The sequence below is a fragment of the Ursus maritimus genome, unplaced genomic scaffold, assembly GCF_017311325.1.
Source record: "Ursus maritimus isolate PB19 unplaced genomic scaffold, ASM1731132v1 scaffold_12, whole genome shotgun sequence".
In the NCBI taxonomy this organism is placed as follows: domain Eukaryota; kingdom Metazoa; phylum Chordata; class Mammalia; order Carnivora; family Ursidae; genus Ursus; species Ursus maritimus.
In genome coordinates, this window is record NW_024423564.1 from 18,670,478 (window position 1) to 18,688,072 (window position 17,595).

General features: G+C 36.7%; 1 protein-coding gene across 7 annotated transcripts in view; it reads right to left on the reverse strand.

Annotated features, from left to right (window-relative positions):
* RNPC3 (RNA binding region (RNP1, RRM) containing 3) overlaps positions 1–12,964 on the reverse strand; it is a 68,124-nt gene extending 55,160 nt beyond the window's left edge. For all 7 annotated transcript variants that reach the window (XR_005834076.1, XR_005834077.1, XR_005834075.1 and 4 more), the window contains exons 1-7: positions 12,760–12,964; positions 11,295–11,342; positions 7,426–7,544; positions 6,745–6,828; positions 5,997–6,108; positions 4,868–4,936; positions 3,161–3,303 (exon numbers count right to left, since the gene is read on the reverse strand). Coding sequence is in view for 4 of the 7 variants with exons in the window: in XM_040626976.1 (XP_040482910.1) it covers positions 3,161–3,303; positions 4,868–4,936; positions 5,997–6,108; positions 6,745–6,828; positions 7,426–7,544; positions 11,295–11,342; positions 12,760–12,954 (770 nt within the window). In the remaining 3 variants the exon portion in view is untranslated. The remainder of the gene's footprint in view (positions 1–3,160; positions 3,304–4,867; positions 4,937–5,996; positions 6,109–6,744; positions 6,829–7,425; positions 7,545–11,294; positions 11,343–12,759) is intronic.
* Between the last annotated feature and the right edge of the window lie 4,631 nt (positions 12,965–17,595).

Genomic DNA, 17,595 nt, shown 5'->3' on the forward strand with positions numbered 1-17,595 from the left:
CTCCCTGCTGAGCGTGGAGCCCGATTTGGGGCTATCTGACAACCTTGAGATCAAGCATGATATGAGCAGAAATCAAGAGTCAGATGCTCAACCGACTAAGCCGCCCAGCTGCCCCTGAATTTATCTTTTAAAGATATGTTCTATTGTGAAAAGTATTAGTTGCTCAAATAAAAGGCTGCACTTGATGCCAGAAGTTGAACAGGATACAGTAATACAACCTATGTAACTTTATTGCTTTTCTTGACTGATATTCAAAAGACCTTACAAATACAGTATAATTATTTTGATTCGTATTCTATTAAAAAGAGTCTAAACTGAAGTTATTTTTATTTTAAAGCATTTTCATAATTGTTGCACATGAATCATTACACAAACAAGATAACTTACTTGAGAACAAAGTTTTCAATGCTATACTTTGAAGTAGCTTTTTATAAGTAACTACCAAGGTGTGATAACTGATACATTGTACCCAGTTTATCTTCATTATGAGTGTAGTATTTCAAATAGATCTTGTCTAGGCATTTTTGTATCTTCCACAGAATCAGACACAGTGTTTCCACAGAGCACAAGCTCAAAACCACTAGTCACAGCTCTATTTCTACAGTTACATTTGTGAAATTTGAAAGCAAAACAAACATGCACACAAAATGCAAGAAAGGAAAATGTGGTTAAAATAAGCTTTAAACCAAAAGAGGAAAACTGTAAACATATGTATGTGGTTAAAATAAGCTTTAAACTAATGAAAAATGTAAACACATGCTATACATTTGTAAAGCCTCTTATCAAGGTTTGCCCAAAATTTTACAAATAAATCCAGTTATACAAAACATGTTCTATTCGTAAGTTGCTCACCCAAAATATATTAAGCCTCTCAACAGTGCCAGGCATAAATTAGGTAATCAATAAATATTTGCTGAATAAATAGTATGGTTTGTTTTTTTGTCTTTGTTTTTTTTTTTACATTTCCAGAAGATAGTAGAAAAGCATGAAACCAGAGATTGTTTCTTGCGAAGACTTTATTCTCATTACTCAAGATGAATTACTTGTAGAATTCCTCACTACATCCCTAAATGGAAACCTAAATAAACAAAACAAAAAATGGTTTTGGCCAGTCTGCATAAAGCATACCTGAAATTACTATCACTATTTTTATAAAGAAAGTAAAATTTACAGAGGTTATGTAATGAACCCAAGGCAATACTTCATCCTGTTCTTTATTTAGCAACAAGTTAAAGTTACAGTCCATCAAAAACTGCCAGCCTTCTTAAGTCTCTCTATTCAAGCCATCCACTCACCACATTTTTATAGTTTTGGCTCCACCTACATTTTTATTTTAACTCTCTAGAAAGAATGCATATTGAGCCACTACTTAAGTTAACATTGACTCAATAATAGTCATATTGTTCCTGATTATTTGTAAATATTGCCTGGATTCTCTGCTTGGGTTTTGACTCAAGTCAACCACTCCTGTATGACTTCTGTACACAGTTAACTAAGGTTCGCATCATTTGGGGCGCCTGGCTGGCTCAGTTGGTAGAGCATGTGACTCTTGACCTTGGGGTTATGAGTTCAAGCCCTACACTGGGTCTAACAATTACTTAAGAATTAAAAAATCTTAAGAAAAAAAAAAAGATTCCCCTCATATCCCCATACTGGTCTTCTAGGCTAGACATTGGCAAGTTATGGCCCTAGGACCAAATTCAGCCAGCTGCCTCTTTTTGTAAATGAAGTTTCACTGGAACACAGCCACATTCACTCATTTAGGTATTGTCTGTGACTGCTTTTCTACTACAACAGAACTCCAGTCCTATACAGAAAATGTTTAGCAACTCCTGTTCTAGGCTACGCTGCGGATTATACACCTGAACATTATTAAAAACTTACTGCTTTTCACCAGAATCTTTAAATAAAATACATGCAGATTGTCAAGAACAACCAATAAAAGGGGCGCCTGGGTGGCACAGCGGTTAAGCGCCTGCCTTCGGCTCAGGGCGTGATCCCGGCGTTACGGGATCGAGCCCCACATCAGGCTCTTCAGCTATGAGCCTGCTTCTTCCTCTCCTGCTCCCCCTGCTTGTGTTCCCTCTCTCGCTGGCTGTCTCTATCTCTGTCAAATAAATAAATAAAATCTTAAAAAAAAAAAAAAAAGAACCACCAATAAAAAAAATTCATTTGTATTAGTTACTACGAATTGTTTTATATAAAATCCCACAGAAATGCTCTGGAAATTTATTCTACGGTGAATAAAATTCAGGGGAATAAGCTGAAAAAAATATGAATACAATCTACTCTCAGTCTTGTTATTTGAAATAGTTAAATTTTATAAAGTCTCCACAAAGAATTACTGAATAATAAATCAATGCCTCTATGTGAAAGTAAGGATTGGGTTCCTGCAAGCCTATGCTCTAGCATTTCACCAACTGATCAATACACACCTTGTTTCATGTGTGTTTTTGTTTAAGGACACCTTATTTTATATATTGTTGACTCACTAACAATGAATTCACAGCCAACAGCACTATAACTCAAGCCTGAACAACACTTATCTAACATGTTTTCTCCATTAGGCACATCATAGCCTTTTTGATTTTGGAAACATTAAACAGCACCTCAAACTATGCTTGGGGACCACTTTAAACAGCAATATCACCAACGAACAGCATAAAAAATTTGGAAGACTTGGTATTAAATAGACCACAAAAAGGATACTTGTTTACAGTATTGGAGCTAAAGTAAGAAGACAGCCATGTTACCCTGTCCTATCTCATCTAGGAATGTGCACATCAAGCAACTCAAATTTTTCACCATTCTGTGCATGCCCACATTGGCAAAAGACCCTAAAAGCAATGTAAGTATTGACTTGGGGATTACAAATAAATTTTAGCATGTGGCAAATTCTAAAATACATAATCCACAAATAACGAGGACCAATTGCACTTTATGAATATCATAATCATCAATCCAAAAAATTACTCACAATCCAAAAATTTTTCCTTAGGTCTGGATATATAGTCTCAGATCTTAATCTGTACCTATTACATATGCTTGAGGGGTTAATGACCCCAAAACATGAAGAATTATAGGTAAAATTTAAGAAGAGCAAAAGAATCTCTCTTATATTCTGTTCTTGAAATCTAAACAAATATTTGATATTACAAACCTCTGTCGGTCTTCGTCATCACTGCTTTCGTATTCTGATTCTATACTTGATAATTCCTCATCCTCATCTGGCAAAGGAGGTTCCTCTGGTGGCTGAGGAGATGCAGGTGGAAGAGGTGCATGTAATGGCATATAGTCTTCATACTAATTAAGAGAAAAATGGTGATCATATGGTAACCTATGATATTTATGGAACAGAAAAACCATGTCCAGTCAGGTACATTATTCTCATCTCTCTCCCTCATGATATTCTTTTACACATTCAACACATATTGAGGGAATACTTGCTACAGAAGACTGCTAGTTGATCACAAAATTTGTTTCTTCTTCCTTGGCACCTAGCTGGAGTAAATTTCCAAACCTCCTTTATAGTTGAATGTAACCATGTAAACTGAGTTTTAGCCAACAGAATGCTAGCATAAAAAAAAAAAAAAACCACCCATAATCCTCCCTTCCTTCTTGATCTGCAGGATTGTATGGTAATGCCCTCACTGATCTGGGAACGCACATAGTGAAGACAAGTTAGGTCTTTTGAACGACTAAGTAGACTAGAACATCATTCTGCCCTACTTTTGGAATGGATTTGACCTGCACAAGAAATAATTTATGCTGTGTTAGGTGACTAAGATTTGAGTTTTATGTTAATAGCAGTTAGCCTATCTTAACAGATATTCCTGTAATGTGCCAGACGTTGAAGTGTTGGGATTACAAAGAAAAATTATGAAGCTAATAGTATATATGTTAGAAAAGGAACCAATACGCAATACACAAGAGAAAAGCAAATTTTCTACTTAAATGTTAGGATTCAAAATAATTTCTCATTGCTGCTACCTAAACAAGTACTAAGTACTGTAACAAAACAGTAACTAGAATGATTCATTAGCAGACAAAGACTATCTAAATTACAGATAGATTTGCATAGTAAATTCGAATAAAAATTATTAGCAACCTTTCTTCTCTTCTGCAAATGAAGTTCTATATGCAATAAAACCAGAACAATGGAAAGTTTACATAATTAAGTTTGTTAAATGCTATTATTTTATAAAATGGCAGAACATTCTAAGTCAAATGCCTGAACACTGGCAGAAATGAGCGCCTCTATTACCAAAAGCATCTCTTTTGTTCTGGCTTTCTCCTACTCGCAGTTCTAAACGTAATTATTATTAGCATATTAACTTTATATTTGTCCCTTAATGTCAAAGCACACTAGAGGTTAGTGATGCAACTTCTGTGAAGGTTAGCCTCAATAATCCCAACTCAGGAAGAGAAGTTGTGAATCTTCAAACTTTTTTTTTAAAGATTTATTTATTGAGACGCCTGAGTGGCTCAGTCAGTTAAGCGTCTCCCTTCAGGTCAGGTCATGATCCCAGGGTCCTGAGATTGAGTCTTGCCATCAAGCTCCTTGCTCAGCAGGAAGATTGCTTCTCCCTCTGCCTGCTGCTCCCCCTGCTTGTGTTCTCCCTATCTATCTCTACCTCTCTGACAAATAAATAAATAAAACCTAAAAATAAATAAATAAATATTTATTTATTTAGGGCAGAGGGAGAAGGAGTCTTAAACAGACTCTGTACTGAGCACAGAGCTCAATGAATGGCTCAATTCTATGACCCCGAGATCACGACCCCAGCTGAAACCAAGAGTCAGATGCTCAACCATCTGCACCACCCAGGTGTCCCATGAATCTTTAAAATTCTAAGATATTTCTTACCATGGGAGGTCGTGCAGTAATTGGTCCAAAGGGTGTGGGCAAATTCATTTTATTCATAAGATGAAGCACCTTAAGGCAGCAAAACATTGAAAATCACACAGTAAAATGATAATTCAACTCACATCTTTTATTTTAAAATATTTTAAAACTTTGCAATAATACTCCTGATTTAGTGCAAAGGCTGGCCACTTCTTGCTTTATCTCAGAATTGGGCTTTTACCAGTCATTGATATATCTCAGATTATCCTTCCTAAAATGTTCGTCAATTCTACAAATACTCATTATTCTCATTATTAAAAATACCATGTTCTTGTAATGTAACCAAAATGTTATGTCTTTCCCCCAATTACTGTGGAATTATGAAACAAAAGTACATTAAAGAAAATAAATATCATCTATAGTTTGTACTTAAAAGTATCTTACTACTGTCAATACTTTCAAGCATTTGCTGAGGGTGTCCACTGTTTTTTAAGAATCTCCACATTAAAGGTACATGCTTAAGTAAAAAAATTACCAGAAGTTATTATTTCCCAAATTATGTTTATTAGTATTAATACTAACATATTAATAGTTTAAGCCATAGTTTATAAAAACCTTTACTTGAATGCAGTAGTATTTCATTACTTTTTGCAGTGGACTTAACCCCTACACATATAGATACACTGATTCCTAATCCTCAATGTGATGGTATCAGGAGGTAGGGTCTTTGGGAAGTAATTAGGTCACATAAGGGTAGACGCCAATGAATGAGATTAGTGTTCCTTACAAAAGGACCCCAGGGAGCTCTCACCTTTTTTTCAGTGAGGTGAATATACAAAGAGAAAACAGCCATTTGCAACCCAGGAGAGGGCCCTTACCAGAACTCAACCTTTCTGGCAACCTAATCTCGGAGTTCCAATCTCCAGCACTGTGAGAAATAATTTTTTTTTTGTTTATAAGCCACCCAGTCTGTGGTACTTAGTTACAGCAGCTCAAACTGAGAAGACACCTTTAAATAACTGTAATTATCAATTGCCTGTTAGAATTAGTCTGACTAATGCTATTATGAAAAGTATAGAAATTACCATGGAATGTAACTTATCAAGTTAGTCAAGCATTTATTTTGGGAAGTTAGTTTCATTCTACTTACCTGTACATAGAACTTAGGCACACTTGCCAAAGCATTTACTATGTTTGCTAAGATTGTGCTTGAAGGTGGTGGGTACATATATTTGAGGCATGAATTCAGAGGAAAAGTCAGCCTAAAAAATATATTTAAAATGCTTATCATGTTTTAGTAAGTTTCATATCAATAACACATTTTTAGGTAACCTGATGAAGTATATAACTGCTCAAATAATTCAGTACTTTTAGATTTACCTTGTTCCTTATAATCCCAAGTTAAGTACACTTAAGAAGAAACTTGCTTTGGGGCGCCTGGGTGGCTCAGTTAGTTAAGTGTCTGCCTTTGGTTCAGGTCATGATCTCAGGGTCCTGGGATCAAGCCTCCCCTCCCAGTGGGCCATAGGGCTCCTTGCTTAGCAGGGAGTCTGCCTCTCCCTCCCACTCTGCCCTCCCCCCGACCCCCCCATGCTTATGCGCATGCTCTCTCTAATAAAATCTTTAAAAAAAAGAAAAAAAAAAAAGAAACTTGCTTTCTGATTGCACTAAAGAAAAATAAGGTATTTCTTACCAGGCTTATTTTATAGCTCTTTAACATTTTAATGGACCCAAATTCAGTGACAAACTCTAATAGCTCAACATGTTTAACTAACATGACTTGACATAATAAAATATCCTTTAAAATATCTTATTTGCAACACACACACACACACACACACACACACCCCACAGAACAACAAAACCAAAAACAACAAAACACAAACAAAAACACTAACCCATGGTTTGGTGCAATTCCATTTTCTATTGTTAAACAACCAAATTCTTTCTTTTCTTTATCATCTTCCACAGGGTCATCAGATCTGCAAAATACAGAATAAAGTTGAACTTATCTTCAGAAATAGAATAAAAAATTGAGGGTTTGTTAGAACTCAGACTGCTGGACCTTATATTCCCCTTCCCAACCCTCAAATTTCAAATTCAGTAGGACTAGGATAAGGCCCAAGAATCTGTGTTCCAATCAAGATCCTAGATGATGCCGTTGGCCCAGGGACTACTCTGAGAACCACCAGTGTAAGGCAAATTTGTAAAGGTTTTATAACTACAAAGCATTACTGCTGGGAACCAAATACCAGTCTTTGATTTCAAAGGCCATGCCTATCCGTGACACCCTGCTATCTGTAATACAACTAGGATTTTATAATAGTTATATTCCTCCACTTAAAGCTGAATGCTTTTCATCCACCGTCTTCCCACTTCACATTGATTAATTCTTAATATTAAATCAACACTCAGATTCCTAATGCACAATTTGGAACAAAAATAATGTACTAGATCAATAGAGACATGTATCATTTTTTATGTCAAATTATTTACTTGGTGGTCTGAAAACAACCCAACAGCAATATAATTGATTAAAAAACACTTTAAAATGTTAGAAAACCTAACTATCTACATACCTTTTCTTTTTTTCAGGGTCTGAAGGAGGACATGGGGAATGAACTCGATCTTGCTCTTTTGCAAATTCAACAACTAAAGTATGACCTAAAAGTTTCAGCTGATGTAGTCTTGTCAATGCCTTCAGTTGGAAAAACAAGAGTAAAATATTTGATAACTGCATTAAAAGTTGTCTGTTAGCAAACATCTCTAAATAGTTTATACATGATCTTTGTGAATGCTGCTAATATTTCCCTGGCTATTTCTTACCCATTTCCAACCTCAAGGTGCTTAGCCTTTGTCATTTATTAAGGGACTGCTTCCCATCACTTAGTAAAACCAAAATCTGGTTATCTCCAAATCTTCCTATACCTAGGCGGCTGAAAATGGTTAGAAAAACAAACATCATCAGCCTGGACTCACTCTAAACTCATGACCACAACCGCAAACCTGGGGGTGAAACTTAATGATGGCACACTTACCACCTTTTTAGTTCATTTTTTCTACTAATCTCTAAGATACTATTTTGTACTTTCTCCTTGTTCCTCAACCTCACAACGAATATTCCTTTCCCATTCTTTTAGCCTAGGACTTTGCTTACCACTTTGGAAAAACTGAAACAACCAGATGAGAACTTCAGATTCCCACCATAACTATCTACCAGCTAACGAATCCAATGAATCCACGTATTCTACCTTCTGTTGTAAGGTATTAATTATCCACATTTTTATTTAAATCCAGTTACTTGACTTGTATAATAAATTCCACCTTCTCATCTACTTAACAGTCTCTCTTCTATTCTGTATGGGGAGTGTTCTTAACTACATTGCTAATTTTCTGTCCCGTACTAATCATCCATATTAGCACACAAATATGGTCTACTTTTCCCATCCTAATTTGTTCTCATTCATGTATTAATCCCACTTTTGCTCCCCTCCCCCCCTTTAATTACGTTGCAGTAAAACTCCCTAAGAATTATTTATCTAAGCCAGGGCGCCTGGGTGGCTAAGTCTGTTAAGCAGCTAGCTGCCTTTGGCTCAGGTCATGATCCCAGGGTCCTGGGACTGAGCCTGCACTGGGCTGGCTCCCCACTAGATGGGCAGCCTGCTATTCTCTCTCTCCACTGCTTGTGCTCTCGTGTGCACTCTATCTCTTGCTCTCAAATAAATCTTACAAAAAAGAGTTATCTAAGCTCTTTACCCAAAATTCCTCTCCTCCCATCCAGTCTCCAGCTCAAAGACAAGTTCTGTACTGCTGAGCTAATAGTCTACTTTCAGTCTTCATTTTATTGCATTTAACACAGTTGATCACTCCCGCAATACATGTTCTTCACTTGACATTAAAACATCATAACTTCTTGCAGTTTTCTTCCTAGATCATTGGTTTCTAGTCCTTAATCTCTTGGCTTGTGCCTTTTCAAATTCTAAATGTTGGTATACTCCAGAGTTCTATTATTGGTCCTCTTTCTAGCTACTATCTTAGTGATCTAATCACCATCCTAAATTTAAATCCCATTGCCATGCTCATAATTCCCCAATTTATAACCTCAAACCTGTTCCGAAGTTCAAGAAAAAATATCCAAACTACCAGACAGCTCTCCTTAAGTGTCTAACAAACATCTCAAAATTGAACCACTTCGGAAATTGAAAACTTCAGAAATTGAACCACCGATGTTCTATCCTCATCCCCCCAAATGTTTTCTATGCGGAGCTTTTCACATTTCAGTTGATGGTAACCCCATTCTTCCACTTACTCCTATCAAAAATACTGGAATCATCTGTAAGACTTCTTTCCCACATTCCATATCCAAGCCATCAAAAAATTCTGTTTACTTCTACCTTCAAAATATATCCAGAATCTAACCACTTCTTACCAACTTGGTCCAAACGGCTATCATCTCTGAGCTAAATTACCACCATAACCTTTTTACAGATTTCCGTTTCTACTCTTCCTGTGTCCCATCTCTTCTCAACACATCCTTTTAAAGATATGTTAGATTATATTACTGCTTTGCTCAAAATACTCCAATAGCTCCCCATTTTACTCAGAGTAAAATCCAGGATCTTTTAGAGTACCTACATGATATGGCATCTATTACTTCTCTGACCTTAAATTATAATTATATCGCCCTCATTCTGTCTGCTTCAACCATTCTAGCTTCCTTGAACATGACACACATTCTCCTACACTAGTGCCCTTGTTTCAGCCATTACTCTGACTGGATTGTACTTTCCCCAGATATTCCCTTAGCTAATTTCAACTCCTTCAAATTATTACTCAAATATGACCCGCATCACCTTAACTGCAAATTAACCATCGCCATCTCGCACTCTTGATCATATTGTTCTTTTCCTTTATATTCCATAGCATTTATCATTTTTAAAAATATTAAACAATTAAGTTTATTATTTATAATCTGTCTCCCCTTTTGAGAATATGAGCCCCAATGAGGACATAAGTCTTTATTTCCTTATTTTTTTGTAAATATTTTATTCACTGATTTATCCCAAGATCTAAAGCAGCATCTACCACATTGTAAGCTTTAATATTTTTGAACAAATAGACCTGTAAGCCTTAATTAGGATAATTTGATTTTACCATCTTTATGCATCCTTATTTGACTCTTTCATTTTAAAAAGTTTCAATAATTTTCACGTCCCTAAATCAATTCTAGACCTCTTCACTATCAGCGAACCTTTGATTGTCTGAAATACAGGGCATCTAAGTTCAACTGCTTCAACTTTCTTGTTGGTGAAATGGATATTGCACCTGTTCTCTTCAAGGATATACGGTTTTTCATTTTTAATGTTAACTAATTTCCCCATCTCGCTCAGCTACTTACTTTATTCTTAAACATTTCTCTACCCTTGTTTTTAAAAAATCTTGTCATGTGCACTGTAGCCTAAAAGCCATACCGATGCTGTTATCTTCTCATTCTTTCTCTACTACAAACATTTCCCAAAGATGCTGACTGGCTCCACATCCTCTTCTCTAAGTTAATCTTGACCATAAAACAATGTGGGTTTCATTACCATATTTTATTTATAATACTTTACGCCGTATTTACAAGAACCTTTTCTGAAAAAAAAATCCTATACATTAAAAAATACATATAACATGAAAGTCTTCTATAATCCCACCTTGACAGAAAGACACTTATTAACCACTGGGTGTACAGCTTTGTCACATTTTTTTCCTACGCATAAACATATGTACTGTTGGACTTCCAAAATCCAACATTACATCTCATACATAATGTCTGCCAACTTTATTCATGTATCCTATCTAGGCTACATTCCTTACTAATATATATTCATTTGGCCTCATTCTTTGACAGTAGTCCAGCCTACCCATATACTATAAAGTGTCCCTTCCCCTTACTGATGAGAATTTGGGTGATTTCTATTGTTTCACAATAAAAAACCCTTTACTGATAAGACTATTCATTCCTCATTTGGTGTCATTACAGGATCTCATCTTCTTAAAACTCTCTACTCTTTACAACCATGATAGTTTTTTTTCTAGTTCTACTTCCTTTTTAACTTCTCCCTCCCATTCTCCTTTCCTGGCTTTAATATTTAAAACATCTTGTTTTGCCGTGGTGAGAATTATGAGTCTTTGCATTCTTTAGAACTTGTTATTTTTAATTACATATAAATTACAATTCAATTTTAATTTGATTTCCAGTTAATCTATTTTTATGCCCAAATACCTAAACTTTGGGGAAGATTTGCCAACTGATAAACCAAATGCATCTGTGGGGTAAACTCTTAAAATACAGGTGCTTTTGTTTTTGAAAATTGTAGTTTAACATTACGTTACATTCCACTTTTCAACCAAGATTAGTTGACAGGAAATTGATGGTAACTTTAATAGTTAAAAAAAGTCATACCTTTATAGCTGCTTTTTCATTAGGGAAAGTAGCAAAAGCTGTATGTTTCTGAAAAAGAATTAAGGTACAAATTATTTCTAATACAGTTTCAGTTTTTCATAAGTCTGACTTTACCAGCTGACAGTTATTTCACAAATTAATAAATCATGGAAAAGGATGGAAAATCGAGATCACTGTAACTGTTTATTAATTTCAGTACCGTGATTCTGAATCTTTTTTGGATCAGAGCTCCTTGAGACGATAGCTATGTAGCCTTTTATATAAAGGTGTACACACATATACAGCATGTTCTACATATACTTTCAAATAGTTCCACAGACCAGAAGTTTAAAACCCTTACTCTGCCAAAGAACAAACTTAAACAAAATATCTTCAATTTATAATACATCTAAAAATCTCAAACTTTCATCTATACAGCCAAACACAAAGTTTAAAAATGTTTAACAACAGAAAATCATTCTTCAAGTGCATGGTTCCTTTGTGCTTTATCCCTGTAATAAGGGTTCAATGGGAAAATTATGACAGATAATGTTCTTATCAGTTTGTAACGATGCTTATTAAAGCATTTACAAGGTGCTTGAGTATTTATATCACACATTCTAATTTTGTCTAATCTAATCCAAGATAATCTAATCAAGAACACTTTATATAAAATATTTGTATTTGCTGGTACACGTGACACTTGGATCAAAATTGGTCTTCTCAGTACTTCTTAACCTTGGTTGCATATTAGAATCACGTGAGGAGACTAAATCCACTGATATTTGGCAGAATCACAGACCCTCTTGCAGAAACTTAACATCACCATTACTATTTTAACAGAGAGAAATCCATCTAAAACATCCCCAGGTATAAAAGCAACTGAAATAACTGTGTAAATTCCTGTGTAGAAACTTTTTTTTTCCTGTGTAGAAACCTTTAATAGTCTTAAAATACTATTCCAACAGACTCCGTCAGAAAATTTTTTATAAAGAAATTTTTCCTACAAAATATGGTAGAAATTCTGTAACTGGTTTCCTTAAGTTATTACTGTACTTTCTCCTCTATTTTAATAAAAGTCTTAACAGTGGCTTATAAATGATCCAACATTTTTAAAACGTCCTTTGTACTTCGTATCTGAAAATACTGTGAGTCTAAAAGAAACGCTCTCAAATTCAGAGGAGTTTTGAGAGTAGAGAGTCTCAAGATGGGTCAGAAGAGGGGACATAAGCTATTTTCCGTTTTTCTGCCTTGACTTTTTCACTGCTCTTTTCGACAGCGCTGCGACTAACACACAGGCTCAAGCCATTTAAAACTTCACTTGGTACGCAAGACATTTTGACGTAAAAGAGAGGACTGGGAAGCCCCACTACACAACCGCATTTTCCCCACTCTCTCCTGTCTACTTCCTTCTGTCAAAGCTTCCCCCACCCTGAGTCACTAGCCAAGGGCCTCCTCCGGCGGCTTGGGACCGACGCGCCCTTACCAGTCGTCCCTTATCTGACAGGACGCGCACCGACTGCGCCCCGAAATACTTCAGCAAGTCCTCTTTCTCTTCGGCGGTCAGCTCGGCTGGCAGGTGCCTCACTAGAAGGGTTCGGTCGCCCCGCGGCGGGGAGAGCGAGGCGGAGCTCTGGCATCCTCTTGACATCGGCGGTAGTGGCGGCTCGGGGGCCGCCATTTCCCTCTGAGAAACCGCAACACGGAAGGCGAAAAACGAGCACGCACTAAAAATGCGGTAATCAACAGAAGCTGAAGATAAATGAGTATTTTTCCGCCTCGCGCTAAGGATTCTGGAAACAAGGAAGTACCGCGATAGATGGTCACCTTCTCGCGAGATTTGCGCCCGGGCCGGCCGACGCCTCTTCGGAGACCGGTTCCTCAAATTGAAGGATTAGGTTCCACAGCGATGGGAGAGCAAAGTGATTTTAAATTCCAGGCAGCTGCTGAAGGTATTAAAAACAAAAAAAATGCCATGGAGAAGCGCGAGGATTTAAAAGTTGTCAAAGAAGGAATAAGGGGGCTTCAGCCGCGTGAAGGGAAAGGACGTAAACTCAAGGACAGAAGGAACCACTGCCGCGCTTGTGCGAGCGGGTAGCGAGTCTGGGCGTGACGCCCGCGCGGTCGGAGCTGAGCTCTCTGGGTTCTTATTACCCGGCCAATTGCAAAAGGGCATTTGACTGGCTGGCTGGGAAGGAGGAGTTGGTGTGGGATTAAGCGGTGTGTATTTACAGTCTTGGGATGGTAAAACCCAAAGATAGCAAGTTCTTTTTTCAACCTAGTAAGGTGCACGTAGGCCCGAGAACTCAGTTTAAGGAACAAAAAGTTAAGAAATATGTTTTTGTTTTCTTGAATCATCGTGCATATAGCAGTATCATAGGCTCAGGCCAGTGTTTATTTCACGGAATTGGCGGGCTCTAGGAAGATATACCCTAATGAATATAAAGAAAGAATATATAGATGAATCGCTAAATAGATAATCTAAACATATTTAATTCTAATAACGACCTTAAAGGATAGGTACTCCTTCCCGTTTTACCTTTGAGGAAACTGATGTAAAATGAAGTTTAAGTCACACAGCTAATAAATGGCAAAACTGAGATTCGACCCTGCTAGTGTGACTGGGCATTGCACTTTAAATCCTGTCTAGTTTCTGAATGGAGTGAGGCAGAGATCATCCCAAGAAGTGAATCAGAAATGTCTCCCTCACTCCATACAATGAGGGCCTTGAGGATTCTAGAGAGAGGTATTGTCTACATTCTGCTACATCCTGTACAGGGGCTGCTACAGTCTGGAGACTAAGGAGCCAATGTCTGCTTTTTATTTGCTACTTAATGAGGTGTTTAGAATATAACAGTAAACATAATATCAAACTTCTGCTTCATGGAGCATTGAGCAGCAGGGGAGGGACAGACTAATAAAAACTGGAAAAAACTGGGAAAACCCAAAATTTTAGGTATGTAGAGTCAGACCTCGATGGCCCTGTATGTTTGGAGTCTTGATTATCCGGAGAATAATGGGGAACTGGCAGATTTTTCTAGTAGGGGTGTTTGTGTGTGAGAGAGAGAGAGAGATTAAATTTTGGATATGAAAATTTCTCTTTGGTTGCAGTGTGAAAAATAGAGTACAAGCCAGAAGACATTTGGGCTACTACAATAGCCCAGGCCAAAAAAAAAAAAAAAAAAAAAAAAAAAAAAATTGCTTGAAATAGTTTGGTAACAGTGGATACAGAGAGAAGAATCTGGAATTGAGATATATTTGGGAAGTAGAATTGATAGACCTGTAGATGAAGAGTAGTTAAGGATAGTTCTGGGTTTTCAGCTTTAGCCCCAAACTGTTCACCATCTAGGTGGATGATGATGATGATGCCATTTATTGAGCATGAGAAGAGGGACTGAAGTATAGCTAGATTAGAGACTTCAGGGAAAGGTGGGAAAGGGAGGAATACATATTAAATTTAAGGTACCTAGTAAATATCCATGTTCCAAGTAGGCAATTGGATATGTAAATTTGGTATTCTAGAGAAATACCAACATAGGATGCACGTACAGCATCAACACATATAATATTTATATCCAAGGGATAAAAGAGAGTGTAGGCAGGGAGAGAGGGTCCCAGTATTGATCCATGGGGCATGCCGATGTTGAGAATTGGAGGACAGAGGAAGAACAAGAATCCTTTCTCTCTTGGCACTTACATTCTAGTAGTAAAGATAGACTAGACTGTAACATGTAGATAAGTAAATAAGTTCCTTTGGAGAGTAATATGTGCTTTGGTTGGGGAGGGGGGGATAGAGACAGGGTAGAGGGATAAACTGTTATTGGAGAAGGCATGCTACTTTAAACCCTATCCTTTGTAGGCTTTTGTCCATGCCTTTTACCATTAGTAAAATGATCAGCATATAATAGACATATAAATATATGTTCAATGAATGAATGTGGGAATGGATTAACTTTAATATTTACAAATGCCTCTTTTGGTCAAGAACTGCTTCACAGGTCATCAAGATAAATTTAATCGTCCTTATCTATTATAATGAGATATCACAACTCTTTGGGATAGTAAAGGGACAGAATTTTATTGTCTCTCCACTTAATTATTTTTAGTTGTACTGACTTAAATCTGTCTTATCCTTCTCTTGCCAATAGCTCAGGCAGATTTCATAATTTCTTAGTCACTTTCAGTTAATAGTCCCAGTGCGCTCAAAATGTCAACTCTAAATTACATTCAGGCCTCACTTTTTACCCTCTTCTCGTATCAGCCTACACCTAAGAGATAGGAGGAAGATGAGAATTTGCTTTCATCTCTCCCACATTTGAGTAGAAGTGGGTGTGATCTGCTCTGTGTTGCACAGTTCTCATTTTCTTTTCTTGGGATATCACAGAGGTTCCCAAACTTTTTGGGACAATTTTATTGTCTCAATAGTTTTTGTTAACAGCATCCATTGGTGCCTTCTTGCTTCCCGTTCCACCTAGATTTTCAAGAGACATTTGTTCTCTATCAAAGCAACAGGAGAAAAAAAACAGCTTTGCAAAGATTTTTAAATTAAAAAATATTTCAAGCTGGTGATTTATGTAGTGTCTGGCAGATAATTAGTTTTGCTATTTCCCTTAAATATTTAAAATCCATAGTAGGGTCATCTGGTTCAGTCTTGATCTTGGGGTCATGAGTTCAAGTCCCACATTGGATGTGGGGATTACCAAATAAATAAATAAATAAATAAATAATAAATGCTTAAAATATTCCATAGCACCTCTGTGAGGTAGCTGGGGCACCGGGGACACCTCAGCACACAGTTTGAGAACTGTGGCTCTAACCACTTTTTGGTTTTGATTTTCTTCATTGAAGGGTAGGAGGAGGGAAAGTTAGAGGTTGGGAGCTTACCTCATTGACCAAATGTTGGTTCTTTATCTCACTCTGATTCTCTCTGGTTCTGTCTGTCTGTTGATGGGAGCCTCTGCTAATGTGGGTTTTTAGGAGCTTTAATTCATCAGTTCTCCCTCTGTCAGTACCTTTTCAGACAAGAGTAGCTTCCCCCCCACCATTGGCCTTTACTTTGGTTTACATCTCTAGTTTACCTCACTTAGCCATGTGTCTATTTGGGCATTCCTTTCAATTTCCAACCTCCCTATTTTTTTTCATGAAGCCAGAAAAACTCCTGGAGCCTATTTCTACTATTTCTGGAAGGCCTTAGAGAACTAACTTGAGAAAAGAATGAGATAAGAATTTACTCTTTTTTTTTTTTTCTGTTGTGTTTTGTTTTGTTTTTGTTTTTTTTACCTAAGATACAATTGACATAGAACATTGTATTAGTTTCAGGCATACAACTTAATGATATGTTTGTATACATTACAAAATGTTCACCACCATAAGTCTAGTTTACATCCAACATCTTAACATAGTTTCAATTTTTTTCCCTTATGATGAAAACTTTTGAGATCTACTCCCTTAGCAACTTTCAAATATGTAACAGTATTATTAACTATAGTCACCACGTTGAACATTACATCCCCAGGATTTATTTATTTTATTACTAGAGGTTTGTATCTTTTGACACCCTTCACCAGTTTCTCCATCTTCCATTCCTGCCTCTGGCAACCACCAATCTATTCTTTGTATCTATGAGCCTGGTTTTGTTTTGTTTTGTTTTTGAGTCCCCATGTAAGTGAGATCAGATGGCATTTGTCTTTGTCTGACTTACTTCGCTGAGCAAAATGCCCTTGAGATCCATCCATTTTGCCACAAATGGCAAGATTTCTTTCATTTTTATTTCTGAAAAACATTTCAGAATCTTTCATTGTGTATCACATTTTCTTCATTCATTCATTCATTCATTCAGGGATACATAGGTTATTTAGCCTATATCTTGGCTATTATAAATAATGCTGCAGTAGATGTGGGAATATATGTATCTTTTTGAGTTAGTGTTCTTCAGCTAAGTACCCAGAAGTGGAATTGCTGGATCATATGGTAGTTCTATATTTAATTTTTTAAGGAGCCCCCATACTGTTTTCCGTAGGGGCTGCACCAGTATTCATTTTTGCCAACAGTGCACAGGGGTTCCCTTTTCTCCACGTCCTTGCCAATACTTGTTGGTTAGTTAGTTAGTTAGTTATTGATAATAGCCATTCTCTAAGGCATGAGTTGATATTTCATCGTGGTTTTGATTTGCATTTCCTTGAAGATTAGTTATGTTGAGCATCTTTTTGTGTATCTGTTATCCATCAGTAGGTCTTCTTGGAAAAATGTCTACTTAGATTTTCTGCTCTTTTTTAATTGGATTATTATTGTATATTTTTGTGCTATTCAGTTCTATGAATTC